Source organism: Pongo abelii, chromosome 8, assembly GCF_028885655.2.
Source record: "Pongo abelii isolate AG06213 chromosome 8, NHGRI_mPonAbe1-v2.0_pri, whole genome shotgun sequence".
Classification (NCBI taxonomy): Eukaryota; Metazoa; Chordata; class Mammalia; order Primates; family Hominidae; genus Pongo; species Pongo abelii.
The window spans coordinates 14,998,023-15,014,757 of record NC_071993.2 but is presented as its reverse complement, the minus strand read 5'-3'; the positions used below and the strand labels follow the sequence as shown (position 1 = coordinate 15,014,757).

The following is a 16,735-nucleotide window of genomic DNA, read 5'->3' as shown; positions in this document are numbered from 1 at the left end:
CCTGGGTGGCAGTGCAAAATCCTGTCTTTAAAAACAAAAACAAACAAAAAAAGGCATCTTACTTTGTATATGGTCCTGAAATTTTTTTCAATTAATGTCAATGACTTTTAATTGTTCTCTTGGTTATCTAACAAGAATCAATAGAAGACTTTTTAAAATTAAATGTTATAGAAAATTCTTTCAACCAACTCAGTTTAATTCTTAACAGCTTCATGACAAAAAAAACTTCCTTATATTTCCCAGTAATAAGAGGTTACTGTACATCAAAAACAAAGAAGGGTTGCAACACTTACTGATATATTGTAGTTTAATAAAACATAGTTTATACAGTTCATTGAATAAGTATTTTAATACAAACACCACTTATACACAAAACCAAATGTTGATATTCTTGTTTTTAAAACTTCTTGATTTCTCTAAAACACTAAGATGCTACCTCAATAGAGATTGCTTCACATTTTCCAGTTTCTTGATCTGTGCATGTCACATGTAAAGATCCATCCCTAAACAGACAAAAAATTAAAGAACATTGCATAAGCTCATTTTATAAAAACATAAAGTCTGTAACAACTTACTTGAGGGCTTTCAGTAAACAAGGGTTAATTTTAATTTTCAAAAGAAGGGTATTAATGTAAAGAATAAACACAATCTCAGTGTCTGTAAATTTAGTAAGTGTCATATGTTATATTTAGCTAGTTGTTCTTAGGAACTTCCTTCCAGACCACTAAGATCATGGTTATATTTCTTGAAAACCCATGATGACAAACATCTTAGGTTTAAGACTTTATATAAGTTCCAGATGCACCATGCTATTTTTAAGCTTAGGCCAAGGCAAACTCACCCTGATGAATTCTATATTCTTGCTAAGTATCGTTTATGGAGTAAGTTGTCTTTCAAGTTTAATTTGGAAAGGATCTACTTGTAATACGTAGTGATATGGATAGCTTGTGGTTAGGAAAATGGCAATAGCTGAATTTAATTAGTAAATTTTTTTTCTTACAGATTTTCTGCAGCAATAAAGAAACTTACCCTTTCATAGGGCAAATAGTAACAGTTACATAAACCATAGAAAATTATACTAGAAATTGATAAATTACATCTCAAATGAGCACAGATCAGTTTCTTAGGTTGATGATAGCCAAAATAAAGAGTTCCTAAAATATTCAAGATGCAAATGACTTGAGATATACTTAATTTTGGGGGCAAAAAATGTAATTCACTGATAAAAACCTCCGTAGGTTTTTAATGTTTTTTCTAGAATGACAATGAATAAAAAAATCAATAAACTCAAAAAATGGTCAAGTATCAAATTGATACAAATTAAACAACAGAAGTTTAATTTTTTTACCTTTTCATAGTAAGAACAGCTAATATATCACGTAATCCATTTTCCTTTTTATCTAAATCCTGGAGTACAACCTGTTTATGCAAGAACAATAGGAAAAGAATTCAGCATTTTGACATAAATGAACTGATGTATCAATTACTGCAAAGGACCAAAGCTTATTTATCACTGAAACAAACCTTTTTAAAATAGGGCAGTTTTCAATTCTCCTACCACTGAATCAGAATTCAGAGAATAGGAGTGAAGCTTTGTTAACTTGAAATGTCTCCTCCAGAAGGAGGGCATATAAGATAACTAATGCATTTGTCCCTTCTAAATGTCATGTCCTAGATTAAAATCATTGTTTCTAAGATGTACTATTAGTCTTGGAAAATAAAGGCTACTTTTCTTTTTTGGTAAGTAAGCCATTCCCAGTAACACACAAATTATAATTTGGCAAGCTTTCTATATATACTTGAAAAAAAAAAATCAAGCATTTTAAATACACTTGGAAAATCACCTACTTTTTTTAAAAACATGGCAAACTCTTTTGTACAACTAAGATTATATTTGTAAGTAGGAGATGGTAATGAATTTACTATAAAATTCCTCAGTTTCCTAAAGAATGGTATATCAAGAAACCAGATTTGGAGTTCTGCAGTGACTTTAGGCTTTGCCAAGCTCTAGTTTAATAACCTTAGGTAAGTTACTAAGTACCTTGTTTTACTCATTTGTAAAATAAGGTTAGAACGGATGGGAACTCTGAAAGATTCTCTTCCAAATTCAGTGTTACGCGGCTAACGCTCCTCCTGGCATCTTTAAGTTAGGATATAGTGGCAGCAGCTATGGAGTCTCAGAGAGGATGTGAAGAAAAAGGTAACGGGAGTGTGAGAGAAGAGCTAAGGAAATACTAGGACTGCCATCTGAGTTCAAAAACCTGGTGCATGGGAAGGTTCTTAGACACACACAAACCAATTCATGTGGAAGCGCTTTTAAAACTTTACCAATAGATTCCAAGTTGGTAAGTCTGAGGTGCAGCCCAGGCATGTTATGCATGTGTGTGTTTTCATTACTCTTTTGCTGGAATTAGAAAATAAATATGTGGCCAGGCGTAGTGGCTCATGCCTGTAATCCCAGCAGTTTGGGAGGCTGAGGCAGGCAGATCACCTGAGGTCAGGAGTTTGAGACCAGCCTGGTCAACATAGTGAAACTGTCTCTACTAAAAATACAAATATTAGCTAGGCGTGGTGGTGCATGCCTGTAGTCCCAGCTACTTAAGAGGCTGAGGCAGGAGAATCAGTTGAACCCGGGAGGTGGAGATTGCAGTGAGCTGAAATTATGCCACTGCACCCTGGTCTGGGTGACACAGCAAGATGCTGTCTTAAAAAAAAAAAAATTAAAATAAATATGTGAGCTAAAGATATGTATCTCTTTACACACACACACACACACACACACACACACACGTACACGTACATACACGATATCTCATCACTAATAAACACCCTGTCTTCTCAAAAAACCTAGGCATTTTTAGTCTGCTTCTGGACTTCTCTGAATGTGCATATATTTTTTAAAAAACAGTACTGCTTTGGGAGGCTGAGGCAGGCGGATCATGAGGTCATGAGATCGAGACCATCCTGGCTAACACGGTGAAACCTCGTCTCTACTAAAAATACAAAAAATTAGACGAGCGTGGTGGTGGGCGCCTGTAGTCCCAGCTACTCAGGAGACTGAGGCAGGAAAATGGCGTGAACCTGGGAGGCGGAGCTTGCAATGAGCCGAGATCGTGCCACTGCACTCCAGCCTGGGTGACAGAGCGAGACTCCGTCTCAAAAAAAAAAAAAACAAAAAAACAGCATATTATTTTTTGTTACCTATATTTAATTTTTACTATAAAAGTAATTCATGCTCATGTCCTGTGCTGTTTGTAAAAAATTCAGTATAAAGGGTCAAAAGTCAAAAAACCCCTCTTGGTACCTTCAAACTTATTTACCTACTGTGAAGTTTCTGGAATATGGTTTAAGTACCTATAGATATTTTCTGTATAAATGTCTGGATATCTGAAAATGCACCCCTACTCAAACACCACCTCCTCACACACACTCATGCTCCCAGACTTTTTATTTAGATACAAATGGCATTGTAATACAAATACTGTTCTGCAGTCTGTGTGTGTGTTTGTATGTTTTAATGCAACTGCATTTCTCAGACATGTTTCTAAGTAAATAACATGGCTCTACCTCACTCTTTGTAAAGCATACAGAGGGTCACATAGTATAAGATATGCACGCAGTATTTTAAAAAAGCAAACCTATCTTGTCTCAGAGGCAGCATGGCACAATGGGAAGACCATGTCGTGGGCTCAGAAATGAAACCAACCTGAGGAGAAACCCTAGCTTGACCAAGAAAATAAAGGGTATTTGCTATCACAGGCCAACTTCTTAATCATCTATAAAATGTACACAATAATGTGCATTCAGCATGAACCAAAAAATATAATTCTCCCATTCCACTTACCTAACTACCAAGGTAAGCCAAGAGCACAACAGAGAAGCAGTCTAAATACCCAGAACTCTTTCAAATTAAAACTGCCTATTTCTTCCCTCTTTCAAAAATGAGTACACAGATGTTCATTTTCAGAAATGAGCCTTCATAAAATCCTTCATAAAATGTATTAGGTGTCCTTTATATATATACACATTTTGTATTAAGATATTAAACTGAATCTAATCCAGAAAGCAAAGTTGAACAGTTTAATGTGTCTAACTTTATGTACTCACCTGTGCAAACTTGGTTTCCTCTTTGGCAGAGTTCTTCCCATCAGACTCATAGAGTTCAAGGCACACTGAAGATATGCTTCCAGGGGCTTGCAATGTGTGTTGTCTTCGAGCTGGCAAAGGAGTCCCTGATGGAAACAGCACTGTGAATCTACTGGCTCCTGATTCGTCCACACCCTAGTTAGCAGGAAACAAGGTGCATACTGTTTGGTATTTATCTTTACAACTGAAAAAAATCTTCCCATTACAAATGAGATATATATTCCTTATTGATAAACAGGACACTAGGCAAAGAGAAGAAAATAGAAATAATCCTTAATCCTACTTCACTTTATTTAAAAATATATTGAAACATACCTCTATCTATATTAGCTTATAATTATTATACCTAACTTTTATTTTTCTAAAAAACTAAGAAGTTAGAGAAATATTAACTAAAAGAATATAAGACATTCCTTAAAAGTAGGATTGTAAATCTAAATTTAAAATCTCTGCCAGTGTACAAGGTTTTATTGTAACATCATGGTATGTATAAAAACTTATGGCAATTAATTTACTATTTTTATGTAAAGTATAGAAAAGCTAAACATACCTTAACTAGTATAGAAAAGCTAAACATACCTTAACTAAAATATCTCTGGCTGAACACTCTATCATCAGAGAGTCTTCCACCAACAGGTTTTCTTTCCCAATAAGAATTCCTGCTTCTATAGCTGCACCAATAGGGATCACTTCATCAGGAGGGATAGAATTGAGAAGCTCAATAGCTGGGAAAATATCTTTAATCAGTTGCTGTAGCTTTGGGATTCGAGAAGACCCTCCGCAAAGGACAACCTAGAGAATAAAAATAATTTTCAGTTGTTTACTTTTAGAAGAATGCTGTGTCTCAAAATTAAGTGTAATAGACTGAGTCATCTTCATCGTATGTAAAGATAAAATACAAAAAAAGCCCTATATATTAACATGTTATGTTATACTTAACCTATAAATACACAAACATATATTTAATTTAACATATTATAGATATTTAACATATTCTTTACTCACAACAAAATTTAAAATGAGGAAATCTCACCATTTATTACAAAATACAGTAGAGCTACATATGTGGTTCATAATACTGTGCAGAAGAGGCTTAACCACAAATAGTCACTTGAATAGAAAATATATCAATATTTTGTACTGTCCAAGTTTTTTTGAAGAAGTTTGAATCTTAAAGCATTTTTGTGACAAATATTGCTATTCTCTCTTAGTGAAAACTATGCCATAAACTTCTTTGCCTTTACCATGGAAGAATATTAAATTTCTTGAGGAAAAAGAGCTGATTTATAAAACTGCATTTTAAGCGGCTGGTACCATCTGATTAAATCTTTCTGAAGAATTTCATATAAAATTGTACCCTTAAATTGTAAATCCCTTAAGTTGCTCATTGATTCATCCATTGAACACTTATGATTCCATGGGCTTCAGAATATTGAATTAATATATAACCTAAGAAGGGAAATCAATAGCCACTTCCTATTTCACAGTCTTTATGGATGATCTCACCACTCACTGAGGCAGCAGACCACCTGATGAAAGCTAGGCTTCTTTCACATTCAGTATGAAGTAATGAGGGATACCCTATTAATCTTCAGGTATGAGCATGAGGAACATCAGCTGTAGGATATTTTGTTAAAAAACTAGGTTTTCCTTGGCAAAGATCTTCAAAAGATCTGTTTGGAGGTAAGTAAAAAGAGCAATCTTCTCTAAAATTTTATGATCCCAGGTAAATACCAGGAGAACGAAAATGCAGAATATGCCTTTTCAAATTTCTCATATTCAACATCAAAAAAGCTTTATTAATAAATAGCAAGTGGTATACCTAGGAATCCAACTTACAAGGGATGTGAAGGACCTCTTCAAGGAGGGCTACAAACCACTGCTCAACAAAATAAAAGAGGATAGAAACAAATGGAAGAACATTCTATGCTCATGGATAGGAAGAATCAATATCGTGAAAATGGCCATACTGCCCAGGGTAATTTATAGATTCAATGCCATCCCCATCAAGCTACCAATGACTTTCTTCACAGAATTGGAAAAAACTACTTTAAAGTTCATATGGAACCAAAAAATAGCCCGCGTTGCCAAGTCAATCCTAAGCCAAAAGAACAAAGCTGGAGGCATCACGCTACCTGACTTCAAACTATACTACAAGGCTACAGTAACCAAAACAGCATGGTACTGGTACCAAAACAGAGATATAGACCAATGGAACAGAACAGAGCCCTCAGAAATAATACCACACATCTACAACTATCTGATCTTTGACAAACCTGACAAAAACAAGAAATGGGGAAAGGATTCCCTATTTAACAAATGGTGCTGGGAAAACTTGGCTAGCCATAGGTAGAAAGCTGAAACTGGATCTCTTCCTTACACCTTATACAAAAATTAATTCAAGATGGATTAAAGACTTAAATGTTAGACCTAAAACCATAAAAACCCTAGAAGAAAACCTAGGCAATACCATTCAGGACATAGGCATGGGCAAGGACTTCATGTCTAAAACACCAAAAGCAATGGCAACAAAAGCCAAAAGTGACAAATGGGATCTAATTAAACTAAAGAGCTTCTGCACAGCAAAAGAAACTACCATCAGAGTGAACAGGCAACCTACAGAATGGGAGAAAATTTTTGCAATCCACTCATCTGACAAAGGGCTAATATCCACAATCTACAAAGAACTCAAACAAATTTGCAAGAAAAAAACAAACATCCTCATCAACAAGTGGGCAAAGGATATGAACAGACACTTCTCAAAAGAAGACACTTATGCAGCCAACAGACACATGAAAAAATGCTCATCATCACTGGCCATCAGAGAAATGCAAATCCAAACCACAAGGAGATATCATCTCATACCAGTTAGAATGGTGATCATTAAAAAGTCAGGAAACAACAGGTGCTGGAGAGGATGTGGAGAAATAGGAACACTTTTACACTGTTGGTGGGACTGTAAACTAGTTCAACCATTGTGGAAGACAGTGTGGCGATTCCTCAGGGATTTAGAACTAGAAATATCATTTGACTCAGCCATCCCATTACTGCATATATACCCAAAGGATTATAAGTCATGCTGCCATAAAGACATATGCACACGTATGTTCATTGCGGTACTATTCACAATAGCAAAGACTTGGAACCAACCCAAATGTCCGACAATGATAGACTGGATTAAGAAAACGTGCCACATATACACGATGGAATACTATGCAGCCATAAAAAATGATGAGTTCATTTCCTTTGTGGGACGAAGCTGGAAACCATCATTCTCAGCAAACTATTGCAAGGACAAAAAACCAAACACCGCATGTTCTCACTCACAGGTGGGAATTGAACAATGAGAACACTTGGACACAGGAAGGGGAACATCACACACAGGGGCCTGTTGTGGGGTGGGGGGAGGGGGGAGGGATAGCATTAGGAGATATGCCTAATGTAAATGATGAGTTAATGGGTGGAGCACACCAACATGGCACATGTATACATATGTAACAAACCTGCACATTGTGCACATGTACCCTAGAACTTAAAGTATAATAAAAATATATATAAAAATAAAAAAAAATAGTAAGTGGTGCTATGCAAAAAACAAATAAAATAAAATAAAAAAACAACCTTGGAAAATATTGACTTTTTTTTTTTTTTGGAGACAGAGTCTTGCCCTGTCACCCCAGCTGGAGTTGCAGTGGTACAGTCATAGCTCACTGCAGCCTCAAATTCCTGGGCTCCAGCCATGCTCCAGTGATCCTCCTGCTTCAGTCTCCCGAGTAGCTGGGACTACAGGGGTGTGTCACCACACCCAGCCAACTTCTTTTTGGGAAATCCAAGATTAAGGTGTCAGCAACATAGACCATTCTGAGGTCTCTTTTCGTGGCTTGTAGGTGGCCACCATCTCACTGTGTCCTTACACGACCTCTTTTTTGGTACATTTTGGTGGGAGGGGGAGGGAGGGTGGTAAAAGCCAGCTTTCTTCTCATGACAACAATAATTCTATCAGATCAGGGCCCACCCCTGTAACTCCAATTAACCTTAATTACTTCCTGAGATGTCTCATCTCTAAGGCCTTCTAAGTAAGTTCAAGCACCTGAGTCAAAATGGATTAAACTCCCTATTTCTTTGAGTGCATCTCAGGAGTTGTTAAAGAGGGTAAGAGTGAGAGAGGCAGAGAAGGCAAAAAAGAAGACGAGGGGAGGGAGAAGCAGCAGACACAGCTGCCTCTGCTTATAATGTCACAACCTTAGAAGAGGTTATTAAGAGTAAGTCATGCTCTGTGGACACAAGAAGGGAGGTGGGGAGAGGAAACATTAGAAAAGGACTAAGCCTGGGTTAGGGGACAGGATTGTTACACTCAGTCTATGATAGACACCTTGTTCAGATGATGCCTGATAATCATATGCCTCTGATTCCCCATAGAGATGACTTGGGACCTACTGATAATCAGTGGTCCTGAAGAGGCCACTGACAGCTCCTCATCCAGAGATGAGAGGATGAGTTGGAGCCAAGTAGCTAAGGCACTCCTTTAGACCAATGCCACCAAAAACTAGGACTGCTACCCTTTTCAGTGTTTATGTTAAAAGAGGTCAGTTTGTTCAGACGATATAGGTCAGGTAGAGAAGTCTGAAATGGTCCATCTAATCTTTCATGCTCAGCATAAATAATATAAAAATTATAAATTATTACAGAAAAAAAAAGAATACCTCCTCATAACCAAGTAAGATATATCCCAGGTACACAATGATAGTTCCATATTAGGAAATTATTAATTCATTATATAGCTTTAAGATACACATAAACAACCCCATAAGATCATCTCACTGGTGTCCAAAAATACATATGCAAAAATACAACACCCACTTCATATTAAAACTCCTTTAAAAATAGAAAAGCCCAAGCGCAGTGGCTCACACCTGTAATCCCAGCACTTTGGGAGGCTGAGGTGGGCAGATCTCTTGAGGCTAGGAGTTCAAGACTAGCCTGGGCGACATGGTGAAACTCCATCTTCACAAAAAATACAAAAATTATCCAGGTGGGTGTGGTGGCATGGTGGCATGTGCCTGTGGTCCTAGCTACTTGGGAGGCTGATGTAGGAGGATCACCTGAGCCTGGGAGTTCGAGGCTGCAGTGAGCCATGATTGTGCCACTACACTCCAGCCTGGATGACAGATGACAGAGTGAGAACCTGTCAAGAAAGAAAGAAATAAAAGAAAGAAGGCTGGGCACAGTGGCTCACGCCTGTAATCCCAGTACTTTGGGAGGCTGAGGTGGGCGGATCACAAGGTCAGGAGATTGAGACCATCCTGGATAACACAGTGAAACCCCGTCTCTACTAAAAATACAAAAAAATCAGCCAGGCGTGGTGGCGGGCGCCTGTAGTCCCAGCTACTCAAGAGGCTGAGGCAGGAGAATAGCGTGAACCTGGGAGGCGGAGCTTGCAGTGAGCCGAGATCGTGTCACTGCACTCCAACCTGGGCGACAGAACGAGACTTCGTCTCAAAAAAAAAAGAAAAGAAAGAGCTTTCTCAATATGATAAAATCTATTTCTTGGGGCTGGGTGCTGTGGCTCATGCCTGTCATCCCACCACTTTGGGAGGCCGAGGCAGGCGGATCACGAGGTCAGGAGATTGAGACCATCCTGGCTAACACGGTGAAACCCCATCTCTACTAAAAATACAAAAAAATTAGCCGGGTGTGGTGGCAGGCGCCTGCTAGTCCCAGCTACTGGGGAGGCTGAGGCAGGAGAATGGCGTGAACCCGACAGGCAGAGCTTGCAGTGAGCCGAGATCGTGCCACTGCACTCCAGCCTGGGTGACAGAGCTAGACTGTCTCAAAAAAAAAAAAAAAAAAAAAAAAAATCTATTTCTTTTTTTTTTTTGAGACGGAGTCTCACTCTGTTGCCAGGCTGGAGTGCAATGGCGTGATCTCGGCTCACTGCAACCTCCACCTCCCAGGTTCAAGCGATTCTCCTGCCTCAGCCTCCCAAGTAGCTGGGACTACAGGCATGCACCACCACGCCCAGCTAATTCGTGTAGTTTTAGTAGAGATGGTGTTTCACCATGTTGGCCATGATGGTCTAGATCTCTTGACCTTGTGATCCGCCCACCTTGGCCTCCCAATGTGCTGGGGTTACAGGAGTGAGCTACTGAGCCTGGCTGATAAAATCTATTTCAAACCAGTTACCAGTAATCAATGTTTGTTGGTAAACGTCTCATAGTATTCCCATAATAAAAGGAACAAAAGAAGGAATCCAGCATTCACAAAAATATTTAAGTTCTGGCCAGGCACAGTGGCTCATGCCTGTAATCCTAGCACTTTCAGAGGCTGAGATGGGTGGACTGCTTGAGCCCAGGAGTTTGAGACCAGCCTAGGCAACATACAGAGATCCCGTCTCTACAAAAAATACAAAAAGGCACACACCCGTAGTCCCAGCTACTCAGGAGGCTGAGGCAGGAGGGTCGCTTGAGCCTGGGAGACAGGGGTTGCAGTGATGTGACACTGAGCCACAGCATTCCAGCCTGGGCTTCTGTTTGTTTTATATTTGATTGCTATGATCAGAACTTACATTTTTTTTTGGACAGAGTCTCAAACAAAAGGGACACATCTTAGAGAAATGTCTCCCCACTTACAGATATATCTTCTCCCAGCACCCTCAACCACCCCATTTTCCTATTGCCCTTGTAACACAACTTGAGAGTTGTCTATACTTGTCTCCAACACCTCACCATCCATTCAATATTAAACCTGCTCCAGTAAGGCATTTATCTCCACAGCTCCCCTACAATTGCTCCGACCAGCCATTCCACATTGCCAAGTCCAAGGGTCAATCCTCAAGGAGGTTAAGCCTCACCCTACTAGACCTCTGGCATCACAGGGCAGCTGCTCTCTCCCTTCCTTAAAGACATGTTTTTGCCTGTCTTCCTGGTTCTCTTCCTTCTCACTGGCTGCTCTGGAATCTCCTATGCCAGATGCCCTTCTGGCTTGCAACTGTCCCAAGATCCCGTCCTGGGATCTCTTCTGTATTGTGGCTCTGCCTCCCCCGTGGGTAGAGCTGTCCAGTTTCATGGCTTTAAAGAGTACCTGTGTGGACAATCAGGTCTCCAGCCCAGACCCCTCTCCCCAAATCCAGACCCCTACATTGATCTACAGTGAACTCTTCACACTGAGGCCTGAGCACTCCTTCTGGGGGTCTGGGCCCTAGTTTCCTTGCCAAGCTCACCTGTGTCCACCGTCTCCCTGGCTCACTCAGTTCGGCCTGTGTTACCCCCCCTGCTGCTCCTCAGGCACCACTCACACTCTTACCAGCTGTTCCTCTGCTTGGGACACTGGTAGATATTCACATGGCTTGTTCTATCACTTCACTTCATTCAGGACTCTGATCAAAAGCCACCTCCTCAGAGGGGACTCTGACCTGAAAAATCACCCTCTGTCACTAGCTAGGCCCTTATCCTGCTTGATTTTCTTCATAAGATTTATCACAATTGGGCATTATTTTATCTGTTTCATATTACCTGTATATCCTCACTATATTGTTCATTCTATGAAGGCAAAGACTTTGCCATAGCTACTACTGTATCCCAGGTGTCTAGAATCTGCCTAGTGTAGAATAGGTGTGCTCAATAATTATTTGTGGGTTAATCAGTAAATAAGTTTGAATGAATGCCTAGGAAATTCAGAAGACTCCATTAAAAATCAGTAATCCAAAGAGTTTACAAAGTGACAAAATGTAAGATAAATAAGCAAAATCACCAGGTATCTAGAGCAATAATCCCATAGCACTCAGCAATAATTTAACAGTAAATATTAAGAAAACAAGGAAGTATTAAAGAAGATTTGAATAGATACCAACTTTGTGATTAGGAAACTAAATACTATAAGTTATTACATCATCCCAAGTTATTTTATAGACAATGCAACTGTGTCAAAAAATGAGACTTTATGTAAGTTGAAAAAAATAATTCTAAAGCTCTCTGAAAAAAGAACTGTAAACAAAGAGAACTTTAAAATTGCAATGTTAACAATTAAGGTTTACATCTACTCAGAAAGTAAATTACTTTTTGGTGAGCAATTTAACAAATACTAAAAGTCTTAAAATCTAGGATTTACTCCTGAATTTTATCCTAAGGAAATTGAGGACATCCACCAAGTTACTGTTGTATAACATACACATCCAACATACAGAATGGCTGTTATGAAGGACAGTATATCAATGCAATGAAATACTATGGAGCTATTAAAACTGCAGCTACGGAACCCAGGAACTTGGCTAAATCACAAGGATTAACCACATCCATTTATCTAAGCTCCCTTTCACAAAAGCCCACTAAGCTGACAGCAAAACGATTTAAGAAGGTAAAGATAGAAAGGCAAAATAAATGGAAGAGAAATCTTGAGTTTGAGATTTCAACAAATTTTGGAAGCTGGAAAGAGGTAAATCAGATCAATTTTGAGATAGCCGAAAAGAGGCAGGGTGGTCTGATGCATAGGATTCCAGGTACCAAACACCACAGAAAGTGAGGGTGAAGCACAGAAGTGAAAACACAAGGGCTGGAAAGTACACATGTGGAGTGGCTGCACCTGCCTCCACCCCCAGGTGCTCCCTCACCTAAACAGGTGGCCACCTGCACCTTCTCCCACATCAGGGAGGGAGGTCGTCAACACATAGTGATAGAACTTAGATACAAAGATACAGCACAAACCAGGGTGGGGCATGGTGCTGAAAACAAGGGGGAAGAAGGGAAAAGTCTGCACATTCAAGAGTAGGAACCCTGAGGCTCTCTGCTCTCAGGCCAGAAACCTGTCCCCCTCAAGCAAGAGATGAGAGGATTTCTTCCAAAAAAAGCCAAACTCTCCTCATACTAGAACCCCAGGTACTAAAATGAGAAGGCAATGGTCACAAGCATGAAGAGCACAGGTGATAGAGACAGGCAGCCTGACTTCCGGTCCTTGCCTCACCATGTAAGTGCCAGCCTCATGACTGCAGGACAAATTACTTCAACTCTCTGGAAACCTCTTAGTTTCCTCATCTGAAAAAGGAGATAGAAGCGCCTACTTCCTGGAGCTTGTGTGAGGATTAAATGTTTTAATACATGTAAATCCCTATCATTCACTCCCTGTTCCCCGTAACAGGACTACCCATCCCACTCACTCCCACAACTTGGTAGGTGGGGTATATCTCTCTGCCCCACTGTCATACCCACTGTGACACTGAATGTGAATGCACTGACACGCACCTATCTAATCGAAGGCCCAGGCAGCTGTTCCTGTGGCCTGGGTCCTAGAACAGAAGTGGAAAAGAGCCCCAGCAGTGGACCTGCAGCCACCTGCAGCTGCCCACCTGTAACCTAAGGGTTGCAGAAAACTGCTGAGAGTTGAGGGTGTTTTCTTACTGTACCAAGGTCAACACACTAAGAAGACAATTTCATATTATTAAGTTCTCAAAAGCCTGTGTCTTAGAAACATCTGGAGAGGGAATCTCTAACAAAATTTTCAAACCTAAAACTATTCCGCCTCAACTCAAGCAACTGAGAATTGGACTATGAGAGATAATGAAATGAGAGGGCTTCATGACCGGTTGGTTAAGAAAGGAAACTGATGCTTATTTGTCACGATATGCAACAGGCTGTGCCACAGACATTTCATTTAACCCTTGTAGCAATCCTATAGAGTAAGTTATACTTACAATACTTACTTGTAAGGTAAGTATTATCACTCTCATAACAAGAGAAAGTAAGGCTCAGGAAATGAAGCATTTTGCCCAGTCTAGAACTATTAGAACCATGAGGCTTCATGTTTAGGTGGGTCTGTCTCCAAGCCCATGCACCTTCCACCACTGTTTTACTACCATCATACGACATGCCTCATTCTTCACAATCCACCTCCCAGCCTTCAAACACCTAGCAAAATGCCTGCCACACTGTGTTAAAACAAAAACAAAATATATACTTATTGAACTAAACTGCAAAAAAAATTTGTCACAACATAGCAGACATCAAAAAAACTAAAAACATAAAACTGTCAAAGTATAGACAAGTTAAAAGAAAAGTATGTTTCATATTTGCCATACATCCAAGCAAAGCAGCTGGAGGAAACAGTCAAAGATCAAGAGTAAGTCAAACACCCTCCTCCCTAGCAGGACCAAAACTAAACAGCGAAGTAAATGCCTCAAAGGAAGACTGCTGTGCATGGTGGCTAATATTCCGATTATGTAAAATATTTGCACAAGTTTAAAAAAAAGATTTAAATGATTAAATAGGCAAATAATATGAGATGAAAATTTACACACAAGGAGACACAAAATTAAATAAACATTTAAAAAAATCCTCTAGTAACCAATGAAATATAAAGTGAAAAGATCTTTTTTTCAACAGGCAATTGGAAATTCATCTTTAAATGCTATAACTCAGTGTCAACAAGGCTACAGTAAAGTGTATACTTTTATATATTGCTGATGGGAATATTAGTTAATTCAATTCTTTTGGAAAGTAACTTGAGGTAAAAATAGTCTTAAGCTATTTTTATTCTTGACCTAGTATTTTACTTTGGCAATCTACTCTAAGGAATAATCCTAAATATGATAAACGTCTCTGTATAAAGACAGGCATCATTCTCTTACAGGGGAGGAAAAAACCCAACCTATGTGTCTACAACAGGACCACAGTGAAAAACTGACAGTGCGTTTCCTTTTTTAGGACATTAGCAATCTATTTCAAATTATGTTTAAAAAGACTATAGTAATATGGGGGGAAATTGGTTATATTATATAAATAAGGCAAAATTCAAAACCGTACATACAGAATTAGAACTGTTATTAAAAAAAACTCACAAAACTATAGCTAGCAAACAAACCTATGCATACAAATTATACGAGTTAGAAATACAGCTGCCTTTTGGTATTTTGAATTTTCTTACATGAATACTTACTACTTCAATAATGAAAATTTTAAAAATCATATACATTTTATTTTTATTTTATTTTTGAGATGGGGTCTTGCTCTGTCCCCAGGCTGGAGTGCAGTGGGACGAATCATGGCTCACTGCAGCCCTGACCCCCTGGGCCCAAGCGATATTCTCACCTCAGCCTCTCAAGAAGCTGAGACCACAGACGCACACCATCACGCTCGGCTAATTTTTTTTTTTTTTGTAGAGACAGGGTCTCACTATGTTGCCAAGGCTAGTCTTGAACTCTTGGGCTCAAGCAGTCCTCCCTCCTTGGCCTCCCAAAGTGTTGGCATTACAGGCTTGAGCCACCACACCTGGCTCATTTTAAATGTATAAAAAGAGTATGTTCAATGAAGAGAAATAATTTTGGGGAAAAAAAAAAGAAAATACTAAACATTTGAATTTTTTTGAAAGTCTAAAAATATGTTCCTAAGCAAGGAACGGGAAGCAGCCTGGTATACTAGTTATGAGTAGACACAGGAACGATACTGGATTAAATCTTGGCTCTACTACTTACCGTGTGATCTTCAGGAAGCTACTTAATCTCTGTACTTTGGTGCCTTCACTTACAAAACTAGGATAAATAATAGTGCTTACCTTGGGGATAAATAATAGTGCCTACCTCAGAGTTATTTTGAGTATTCAACAAGTTAATATGTGTAAAACTCTTGGAAACAGTGCCTGGCACATAGTAAGTATTCAAATATCTTTCTGTCTATGCTTACAGATAAAAAATATACTGGAAAGGAATTATTCTGTTTTGCTAGGAAACTGAATATATACAAATGAGTTCACCAGAGCCATTTATCAAAATTTCATCAATTTTTCCTTATTCATTAACACAATCTAAGAAAATACTTAAATGCATAAAAATATTCTTTCAGTACCCAGAGCTATTTCCTAAATTCCAAGTCTGAAACTACACCTACAATAATTAAGAAAAATGTAAAAGCATTACCTTGTTGATATCATCTGCTGTAAATCCACTTTGATCTAAGAGTCCTCTGATTGCTTCTATACACTTATTAAAAAGTGGAGAACAAAGAAGTTCAAATCTTGCTCTGTACACACATACACACACACAGAAACACACAGACACAGAGACAAGAGAAAGACAAAACAGGGCTCAGTACAATCAAACAAATATCACTTTTCTTTTTCTTGTGAAGAGTAATGCCAAAACTTAATATGATAGTTCTCTGAATGACAGGTTTACCATAAGAATAAGGTATTAAGTAAGAGTGGTGCAATATCACGGAGACAGGAGGGTCTAGGTCATTCACCTACATATGTATGAAAATAATATCAAATTCAAGTGAAAGCCCATCTTGCTTATGGTCTACTTATAAGCTTCCAAAAAATAACAAATCTAAAAACACATACCCATATAGCATTCCCAACAATAAACCTACTGACTCTAATCAAACCATCATTTGAAAGTTTCTGCCATTTTTATATGTTAAAGTTTTAAAAATTATTTCTAATAATTTTCCTTGACAGTTTGAGACCATGTTGTACATAAGTTTAGCCCCTCAGTACTCCCTGAGAAACTTGAATGCTGGCAGATAACAAAGTTTTAAGAAAAATTTATGGTCACGAAAAATGTACTCCCTAATCTTCATACGGAACTTCTTAAATGCAGATAAGT

The 16,735-nt window shown here is 38.6% G+C and overlaps 1 protein-coding gene across 1 annotated transcript in view; it reads right to left on the bottom strand.

Annotated features, from left to right (window-relative positions):
* Positions 1-289: 289 nt before the first annotated feature.
* Positions 290-16,735, bottom strand: part of HSPA14 (heat shock protein family A (Hsp70) member 14) — a 33,388-nt gene continuing 16,942 nt past the window's right edge. The window contains exons 10-14 of the mRNA XM_002820543.5: positions 16,046-16,148; positions 4,726-4,938; positions 4,108-4,281; positions 1,349-1,419; positions 290-503 (exon numbers count right to left, since the gene is read on the bottom strand). Of these exons, the coding sequence (XP_002820589.3) occupies positions 425-503; positions 1,349-1,419; positions 4,108-4,281; positions 4,726-4,938; positions 16,046-16,148 (640 nt within the window). The 3' untranslated portion in view covers positions 290-424. The remainder of the gene's footprint in view (positions 504-1,348; positions 1,420-4,107; positions 4,282-4,725; positions 4,939-16,045; positions 16,149-16,735) is intronic.